The following is a 9,502-nucleotide window of genomic DNA, read 5'->3' as shown; positions in this document are numbered from 1 at the left end:
ACACCTGCAATCTGCTCTTGCATGAGGGTGCTTGGCTGAGGGACATTGTGGCATAATTGCACAGAGATTGTTGGAAGTTGATGCCATATAAACATAAAAATATCAATCTACCATTGTTTAAATGGAGTATCAGTTACAAGTATTGGTAATGTCTGAAACAAAAAAAAAAGGATCTTGGAGAGTGATGGAACAGGGGCAGGGCACCTGCCTAAGACAAATAAAACATGCAGGTCAAATGTTGCAGAGTCTCTGCAGTTGTTCGTAAGGTGAACAACTATTGTGGTGCTGCAAAATTAGTAGTTTTGGTACTGGTTCATAAAAACTAGGGGGTGCTTATTGCATAACTTTGTTCTCTAACGGAACGCTCATAACCCGAGGATTACCTGTATAGAAATTCTATCCAATAATGATAATTGTAGTTTATCCCTTAGCAGTAAATCCTTTAGTATCATTCCAGAGAGGCCCATAGTCAGCTTTTTTTTTAACCTGCTGCTGTAACCTAGAGGCAGAGTTCTTTGTCTCACAATCAGGAGCTTGTGAGTTCAATCCTAGGTAGAGGCAGATATAGTGTCTCTTGCTTGGGCAGCGTGTTAGATTAGATGACCTGCAAGATCCCTTTCAACTCTGTTAAAGCTGAACCTTAAAACTATTTTTTTAAGTTAATATGTTACTATCCTGAGAGGTCATAATCTTAATAAGCATTGTTGTTTTCTGTTTATTTTAAAACCTTCCAAAACCCCAAATGGCAACAGGAAAGAAACCCCCAAGAATTGGATATAAATTACTATAAGATACTAAGGAAAAAAGGAATGAGTGAATCTTCAGAATAAGGGGTTACTTGGTTTAGAAGGCAATGAATCCACAGTTGGAATCTTGTATTGCAAACGCTGGATGGAACAACATTGGCCTGCTTAACTTTTTGAGCCCAGGGAGATAGCCCAAGGGTGCAGCTTGCTGAGGCAAAATCTCTTTCTTTCTTTCTTTCTCTTTCTTTCTCTTTCTTTTCCTTCCTTCCTTCCTTCCTACCTACCTACCTTCCTACCTTCCTATGTATCTATCTATCTAAACCCCCTGGCTAGGCTGGGGAATTCTGGGAGTTGAAGTCCAAATATCTTCAAGTGGCCAAGGCTGAGAAACACTGCTATAGGGACTCAGGACATCAATAAAAGTACACACCGCACAGGGCTAACGGTGTGAAGTCCAAGCATCCTGACGTCCAATGGGCGGCTACAAAGGGTGATAATATTTGTATTTCTTCGCTCCATCTGTTACTGAGCGGCACAGTTATGTTTGTTTGTTTTGAAGCAAACCAGGACTCTTCAGTTTTCATCTCTATCACCCGTTCAAATTAGCTCTACCTTTTCAATCAGCCCGGAAGCTGTATAAGAAAGAGAGAGATTTCTTATTTACTTTTCTAGCTCTACCTTGCTACAAACTCACGTGCTTCCGTTTAGGAAGGCATCCCGTTATTGGTTGGGCGATCAGACAAATACGAACTGGGGAGCCCGGGCGGAATCGTCGGGAAAGTTCGAGAGGGGGAAAGTCTGCGCATGCGTCAACTCCTGAACCCGGAATGAAAGTTCACCATCAAATAAACCGGTGCCCGACGCAGACATGGAGGAGGTGAAAAGAGGGAGAGGCGGAGTGGGGTGGGGGAGGGAAGAGGTCCTGTCCCTGCAGGGAGACCCAGGGCCGAGGTGGCGGGATAGGGAGCAGCAGCAGCAACCCTCCGCTAGCCTGCGCCAGTCCGGCGTGGCGGGGGCCGGTTGTCTTGGAGGTTGGGTTTAGAGGATGCAGGAGAAGTCAGCGGAGGAATGCTCTTGCGCAGAGGTGGACCCACGGCAATTTATATCGATTTATATAGATCAGTGTTTCCCAACCTTGGCAACTTGAAGATATTTGGACTTCAATTCTGGGAGTTGAAGTCCAAATATCTTCAAGTTGCCAAGGTTGGGAAACACTGATATAAATGATATAAGCCATCATGTTTCTCCTTCATAATTATTATTTTTATTAACTCCCCCCTCTCAGTCAGTCTCGACTTCTGGACAAATCCCTGCAGTTTTCTTGGCAAGGTTTTTCTGAAGTGGTTTTTCCCCCCCTCAGCGGCTCCTTCCTGGGGCTGAAAGCCTCACCCAGCTGGCTTTGTGTCTTAAGTCAGCCTGGTGCCTTAACCACTACCCCAAAGTGGCTCTCTGGTTCAGATTTTAGGTGAGCTTTAAACCACTTCCATCTCCTTGCCATAGTCAGTTTCTTTATTCCGTGGGTACATCCTCTTTTTACAAAGAAAAATAGTCAAGGTTGTTATACTCCATTCAAGCAATTAGAATGCTCTTGTAACTCTAAATTTCAGTAGCCTAGATTTTTTTTTTAATCCTTTGGTTTGTCTCTCTTGGTTTGATCATTATTATTAACCTTTTTATAAGCTTGCCCCCTCAAGCAGATGTCGATAGCACATTTGATACAAACACTAATTAATTTATATACTCAATGTATTCTGTGCAGCTACAGAAAGATTTGGAAGAAGTGAAGGAACTTTTGAAAATGGCAACAAGAAAGAGAGTACATGACTTTCTGCAGGCAGAAAAAAATAAAATAGAGAGGGAAATCAAGAATATGGAGCCACTCAAGCTAAAAGCTGAAGGATCTGAAGAAGAAAAACCAACAGTGACTGGATATACAGTGAAAATCAACAATTATGGTAGAAATTGACTTATTTTCCCTCATTACAGAATACAGTAGAAGGAAATAGCAATAGCATTTAGATTTATATACCGCTTCACAGTGCTTTACAGCCCTTTCGATGCAGTTTACAGGGAGTAAGCATGTTGCCCCCAACATTCTGGGTCCTCATTTTACCATCCTTGGAAGGATGGAAGGTTGAGTCAACCTTGAGCTACTGAGATTTGATCTGCCAAACTGCTGGCAGTCAGTGATCAGCAGAAGTAGCTTGCAGGAAATAGTGTAGCCATCACAGTATTATGAAAAGCTGCATGAACAACATCTATTTATAATTTCCAGTATCCAGCATTTATTTCATCCTTGTATCACAAGCTGGTAAGTGGACCCTGCACTTGTGGGAATATGCTAGGAAGAAGATCACAAGCTAGCACACATTTACAAAATTGGTTGCATATGTCTATAGGAGCATTAAGAAAATATTGCATATGACATAGACAAGATTACACATAAGATAGTATATTTTGTGAACATATGAATAATTGAAAACAATTCTTTGTAATATTCAGTTTCATGGAGCTGCTAATTTCTATTGTTTTAAGAACAATGATACAATTTAAGTTTGTTTCCACTATTAGCTTTTCTGATCAGTAAATGTAGAATGAATATTCAGAAGCAAAGTGGGAGAAGAAAAATAGCCATTTTATCCAAACAAATGTTCTTCCCTTTGCTCTTTAGAAAATTATCTTAAGTGCCTAATGGAAAGAAAGTGAGGAAAGAAAGGAATACATTAGAAACTTGAATCAAACCTACATTTCAATACAGGGGTGATTTGAATTGAGATTAATAATTGTTACAAAATCTTTTTTGAAGATAAATGAACTATTTGTATTGAATCCAGGACAGATTAGTAGGAGTGATATTAAATCTATACCTCAGACTGTATTAAATATCAATGTTTCCCACTGGAAACAATCATACAAGCCATAGTAATGCTAACTTACAAAATTTAATGAATTTTCTTGACATTAGTATAGAAAGCACAGTCTGATGTCTTCTTATATGAAACAAAAACTCAAGAAAATCGGCATGACAAATATGTTATGCTGATCAGTTCTAAGAACATGATGTTTCAGCTCTCTTTCAACATCAATTCATAGAATTGTAGGTTCAGTTTTGTATCTTTCAAAATGATTGAAAATATTCTGTGGGATCAGAGAGGCAAGGAAATAATTACAAGAATTGTTAAGGGGGGGGGGGGGAGAGAACAAGTTATCAGAAAAAGCATGACTAAATTTTGAACATAATTGGAATTGAAAAGATTCCAGGATGCTCATACCATAGTTCTTAGGAATTTAGACTGGATCTTTGAAGTCTTGGGTCTCTGTAGTGAGAATACTGCATGTCATAGAAAAGGTAGGTTGTAACTGTTTATACTTTATAAAGGTAGCATAGAAGCAAAAACATAATTACTGCCTGTGCTGTTGGCAAATTTAAAAATAGTTTGGTAACCTTAAAAGCCAGATATGTGATAGCATTAATGCCCCCCCCCCCCCAAAAAAGGTTTATGTTTAGGATATACTTCCAAATATTTAAATGCCTTGATGAGTTCTGTATTAAAAAATATCCCAGCAGTGGTCCAACTTGCAAATCTTGTAAATGAAAACCATTATTTTTGTTTGGGCAAAGCTGATGACAAGGCTTTGTAACTGCTTGTATGAAGAAAGGGTTTGGAAATTCCTTATAAGCCTATGTGTGTGGTCGATAGGGTTGTTTTATTACTATAAAAGAGAACTGAAACATGCTTTCGAGAATGGAATTCTGCTTTTGTCAGCTTGAAATACAGAGTGGATATAAAAATTTTGAAGCAAGCTAGCAATCTTAAATCATTTTTAAATGGGATTTAGGACAGAAAAGTCACTGAAATACTAAAGGCATATCTAACCTGCACTGAAACATTTCACAATTAAAGGGAGAAACGGACAGTCAATAACTTTAGATGTCAATTTTATCCATACCCTATTTCTCTATATTGAATCAAATGCTTTTAAATTGATAAAAAGGTTATACAAAGGCTGGAATATTTTTTACAGTAGAAGTGGTGGAGACACAATACAGTGGCTGAATGTTGTTCTGCATCAGCTTGGGTTATGTCAAATAAAGATGACTTGATTATAATCTACTTATGCTTTTGTATAATAATTTGCTGGATCCATTTTATCTTTCTTGTAAATTAACTTGAAATTGATCTTTTCCAGTTTGTAAGGATTTGTAAAGAGTGAAGTACAGTGGTACCTCAAGATACGAATCCCTCGTCTTACGAACAACTCGAGATACGAACCCGGGGTTCAGAAAAAATTTGCCTCTTCTTATGAACTTTTTTTGTGTTACGAACGCCAAACCCGAACTTCCGGGTTCGGCGTTCGGTAGGCTGCTGGGAAGCCCCCCGGCTGTTTTAAAAGGTGACAGCTGGGCGGCGGGGCTTCCCAGCAGCCTCCGAATGCTGAACCCGGAAGTTCGGGTTTGGCGTTCGGCTTCGGGAAGCTGCTGGGAAGCCGCCCGGCTGTTTTAAAAGGTGACAGCTGGGCGGCGGGGCTTCCCAGCAGCCTCCCGAACCCCGAACTTTTGCCTAACCTCCGGGTTCGGGGTTCGGGAGGCTGTTGGGAAGCGCCCCAGCCCGGCTGTGACCTTTTAAAACAGCCGGGGGCCTTCCCAGCAGCTCTGGACTGCCCAGCAGCTCTAGACTGCCAAAGCCTCCTTAAGCGCCACCAAAAGGCTCCTCTGGCAGCCCAAATGGCCGGGATTAAAGGGGGAATGGCAGGAAAATGGCCAGGCCTTCGTGCCTCTCTCAAATTTCCTGGGAAATTTTTCCAGGCTCAGGTTCTTAAGTAGAAAATGGTTCTTAAGTAGAGGCAAAAAAATCTTGAAACACCCAGTTCTTATCTAGAAAAGTTCTTAAGTAGAAGCGTTCTTAAGTAGAGGTACCACTGTACCTTAATTGAAAAAAAATATCTTCAAAATTTTACATCATCATATTTCTGTGGGTAGGATAGCTGTTATTTTTCTAATCTTTATTTTTATGCCTAATAGGATTTTTCAAGTTTGTTTCAGAATTAAAATGAATAACTTGATTTAGCCACAAGATTTGTATGGGATGGGTGTCATACGAATTAAATTATACATAAACATATTGAAATATTATTTATTTAAAACTAGTATTCTTTTTAATATCCAAAATGCTTTCTTTTCATTCCTTTAGCATGGGATCAATCTGATAAATTTGTGAAAATCTACATCACATTAAGTGGTGTTCAACATCTGCCAGCTGAGAATATTCAGGTGCACTTTACAGAAAGGTACGTTTTGGTTTTGATAGATGTAAGCAGCATCTTGCTACTGCTGCTCGCTTTCACAGAGTCTCAAAGAGATGAACAAAATGATCCCTATTTATATATAGAAAGAAGAGGTGACTTCTGTTCCCAAGTTATGGTTTTACAGAAATGATAGCATGTTGTACCTGCTGCTGTTTCCAACCTTTATAGAAAAGAAAAAAGATAATCACTCATTAAACAAAGCTCAGTCTAGTGATAACCATGGTTAAGATATTTGCCCACAATGTCAGAAATGTCATGGCTAATATACCACAAAGCCAACATCATGCAACATGATAAGAGTCCCATTACCAGTGACCAATCAAATGTCCTAGTAGATTAGCTATGTGACCAATTTTGATTTTTGTTCAGCTGTTCAGTTAAAACATTTCTGATCACTGTTGGTTACATGAGTGCAATTATATAAGAAATGAGATAATTCTGTTCAAGACGAGGATCGTGTCTTCTTTGATACTAGGTTATCCCAAATTATTTTAAGTTTATTTATGTTTGAGCCATTATATATAAAACAGCTTAAATGCATGGCTGCCACTCAAGTTGACATCTTAAAGCAATGCAATCCTTGCTGGGGTCTTATCCATCCATATTTAACCAAACCTTTTCAAATACTCAAGCTATATCAAATTTTATTTCCAAATGAACCTACAGCTTCCCCCCCCCTTTTTTTTTTTCTATTAGGGTGGCTGCTTCTTGGTGTTTATTTGATGTGGTTGTTTATTAGAGAATACTGATTCAATTTCTTATTCTCTTAGTTCATTTCATCTGCTGGTGAAAAATTTAAATAACAAAAATTATACAATGACGTTCAACAACCTTCTGAAACCAGTCTTAGCTAAAAGCAGCTCATGGAAGGTCAGTATATCTGATTTAGTCAATTTTAATACTGTTCATACAAATGCTTTAGATGCTTTTTTACTCATTACATTTATTCATAAAATATTGGTTTTGACTTAATATGGCGTGTGAGCTTGGCATTTGTGGGTTACACAATGATTAATGGTTAAAGAAACCAAGCTTTATTAATGAGGCAAAATCCTGCCTTTAAGTTGATTTCTCCATTCTGGTGTCTTCCTATAAATTAGCTTTATCACTAGATGGTCTTTTACTTTGGTAGATTGATAAGCAATTGTCCTTGCACTTCTTATTCCCAAAGAGCATTTCTATTTTTCTTAGTTCTGAGTAACCAGCTGCTAAATATCATAAGCCTAATTCTGAGTGAATTGTTGAATCTTATCTTGGAGAACTGCTTCCCTTGGTAGATTTTTCTTCACCGACGCAGTTGGTGTAAAAAAAATCTAAAACCGTTCATGTCACATCCAGGTTCAGAGTTCTTAGAAAATGTAGTCTCAGATTTGAAAATAGGAACTCTCTTCTGCCTAAAACAACAAGTGTCATCACACATGGAGATTCGTAGCTAATATTCGTAGCTAATATTGCAATTATTAAAGTCAGTGATAGGTATAGAAGAGAATCTTAGGAAGATAAGTAACCTGTGGTTTTGAATTTTATGAACAGCATTTAAACTTCTTAACTCTATACTTTTAAAAAAGTATTCTACAAGATTAAATTACAAATGTAAATTTGTTATTTTAAATAATTTTAAATATATCTACTTTGGGTTTTGAAATTAATCCAAATCAGTTACTTTCTGGTAATTCTGCCTTCTTGCATTTTTTTGAACTCTGTTTTCTTCCTCCTTACAGATCAAAACAGATATGATCTTGATATTATGTAAGAAGCAGCAAGAAGAAAAATGGGAATGTCTAACGCGGGTTGAAAAAGAATCTAAGGAAAAAGAGTAAGTATACATCATCTGCTTGTTCCAGCAGTATGATATTGCTATTACTATTGAAAAATATTTGCAAGCTAAAATTCAATAAACCAAGATTCCTTTAATCCATGTAGTGCAGATGGTTGAACAGATTTAAAGTATTTATACTTATCCTGTTCTTGCTCACTATGGATCTTAAGAAACCATGGGAAAAGAATAATCCAGATTTCTATAGAAATTGCATTTTATGGCCAGTTGGTGAAACATGTTCATTAAAACCCCCAAACCTTTTATACCAGGCAATTTTTATCCTGAATCCTATATTGAATATCAGAGTGATACGTGATGACATCTTGGAGTTCTGCTCCAAAATGAAAACTATAATTAGATATTATTTAAATTATCATTGGTTGTATTTTAGCAGCTTTTGGTCTATTACAATGTACAGAAAACAGTTTAATGAACTTAACTTTGTAATCTTACCAGCTGTATAGGAATAAATTCATATTACTAGATCTTTAGAGCTATTGCATTAGTTTGGTTTTGCAAGATTTGTGAGGAAAAAAAGCTATGAATTGAAAAATAATGTAGGCTTTGTATACTACTCCATCATGTTTGTTTTAATCAAATTATTTTTTCAAATATCAAATTCATTATCAGACAAAGTTGTTTAAAATAAGCTTTATTGTCACTTTTTGTCTGTGAACCCACTGGCACACATTAAAAAAGTGAAATTCTGATGCCAGCTCTCAATACACAGATACATATGCACACATACACATACTGAGACAGACACATACACACATATTTATATACATATACATACAGACACAGACAGATTGATAGATAGGTGACAGATTATATAGAAATATAGATAGAAATCACAGATCGTAAGATTACAATGTTAAATATTTGGGCGTTTAGCTCTTGTTATGGAATGTACCAAACTCAATACATAACAAAATAATTCCTATCCACGTAAATCATTTAGGAAAGCTTCCTATGATACATCTGACCCCAGTGAAGGACTGATGACTCTATTGAAAAAGATATATGCACAAGGAGATGATGACATGAAGAGAACAATTAACAAAGCATGGGTGGAAAGCCGAGAAAAACAATCCAAAGATGATTTGCCACTCGACATTTGAATAAGTGTTAAAGACCATGCTTGCTTATTTAATCTACATTTTATGTATGGAGGTTCTGCTGAAATATTCAGTTCAGAAAACATGTGCTTTTTATATAACCATCTTCAAAGCAAAGACTACAAAATTTATGTTTCAGATTGGAGATGGGAAAATAAAATATGGTGTAAAACTTCTCTGAGTCCTTAAATGTTTGTTCTTCCAACATATCTTGGCATTTCCAGTCTTTCAAAAGCTGAAATACTGATTCCTCAGATGAGGTTAGCCTAGAAAGGAAACCTCCAGCTTTTGTGAACTAAGAGCTTACGGAATTATATTCCATCACAATTAAGTGGTATGATTAAATATGAAACAAGATCAGTTGATATTTCTCAGATGTTGAAGTTTATTTTCTGAAAGGAATATTACTGAATAGTGATTGACTAATAGGTGTAATAGAATATCTAAAGAAAAACATTAATTTCTGTAGGAAGGGTACAAATTCTCAAAGTTATTGTCAAGAAAACTGCTGA

The 9,502-nt window shown here is 37.0% G+C and overlaps 1 protein-coding gene across 2 annotated transcripts; it reads left to right on the top strand.

The window, feature by feature from the left end:
* The first annotated feature begins 1,532 nt into the window (after positions 1–1,532).
* CACYBP (calcyclin binding protein) lies at positions 1,533–9,166 on the top strand. 2 transcript variants are annotated; one of them, XM_070746706.1, is made up of 6 exons: positions 1,533–1,623; positions 2,506–2,701; positions 5,939–6,035; positions 6,824–6,923; positions 7,775–7,869; positions 8,834–9,166. In XM_070746706.1, the coding sequence occupies exons 1-6, from the start codon at positions 1,615–1,617 to the stop codon at positions 8,991–8,993; spliced, it is 657 nt and encodes a 218-aa protein (XP_070602807.1). In that variant the 5' UTR covers positions 1,533–1,614; the 3' UTR covers positions 8,994–9,166. The 2 variants fall into 2 exon arrangements, with proteins under 2 accessions (XP_070602807.1, XP_070602806.1); XM_070746705.1 differs by lacking the exon at positions 1,533–1,623 and having other exon boundaries at positions 2,476–2,701.
* The last annotated feature ends 336 nt before the right edge of the window (positions 9,167–9,502 follow it).

Source organism: Erythrolamprus reginae, chromosome 3 (genome assembly GCF_031021105.1).
Source record: "Erythrolamprus reginae isolate rEryReg1 chromosome 3, rEryReg1.hap1, whole genome shotgun sequence".
NCBI classification, from domain to species: Eukaryota; Metazoa; Chordata; class Lepidosauria; order Squamata; family Dipsadidae; genus Erythrolamprus; species Erythrolamprus reginae.
This window is presented reverse-complemented; position numbering and strand designations above follow the sequence as displayed.

Excerpts from the sequence above, each read along its gene's own strand:
- CACYBP (XM_070746705.1), top strand. The coding sequence starts at position 2,491 with ATGTATTCTGTGCAGCTACAGAAAGATTTGGAAGAAGTGAAGGAACTT. Across the intron at positions 6,036-6,823 it reads CAGGTGCACTTTACAGAAAG|TTCATTTCATCTGCTGGTGA; the intron begins GTACGTTTTGGT and ends TTATTCTCTTAG. Across the intron at positions 6,924-7,774 it reads CTAAAAGCAGCTCATGGAAG|ATCAAAACAGATATGATCTT; the intron begins GTCAGTATATCT and ends TCCTCCTTACAG.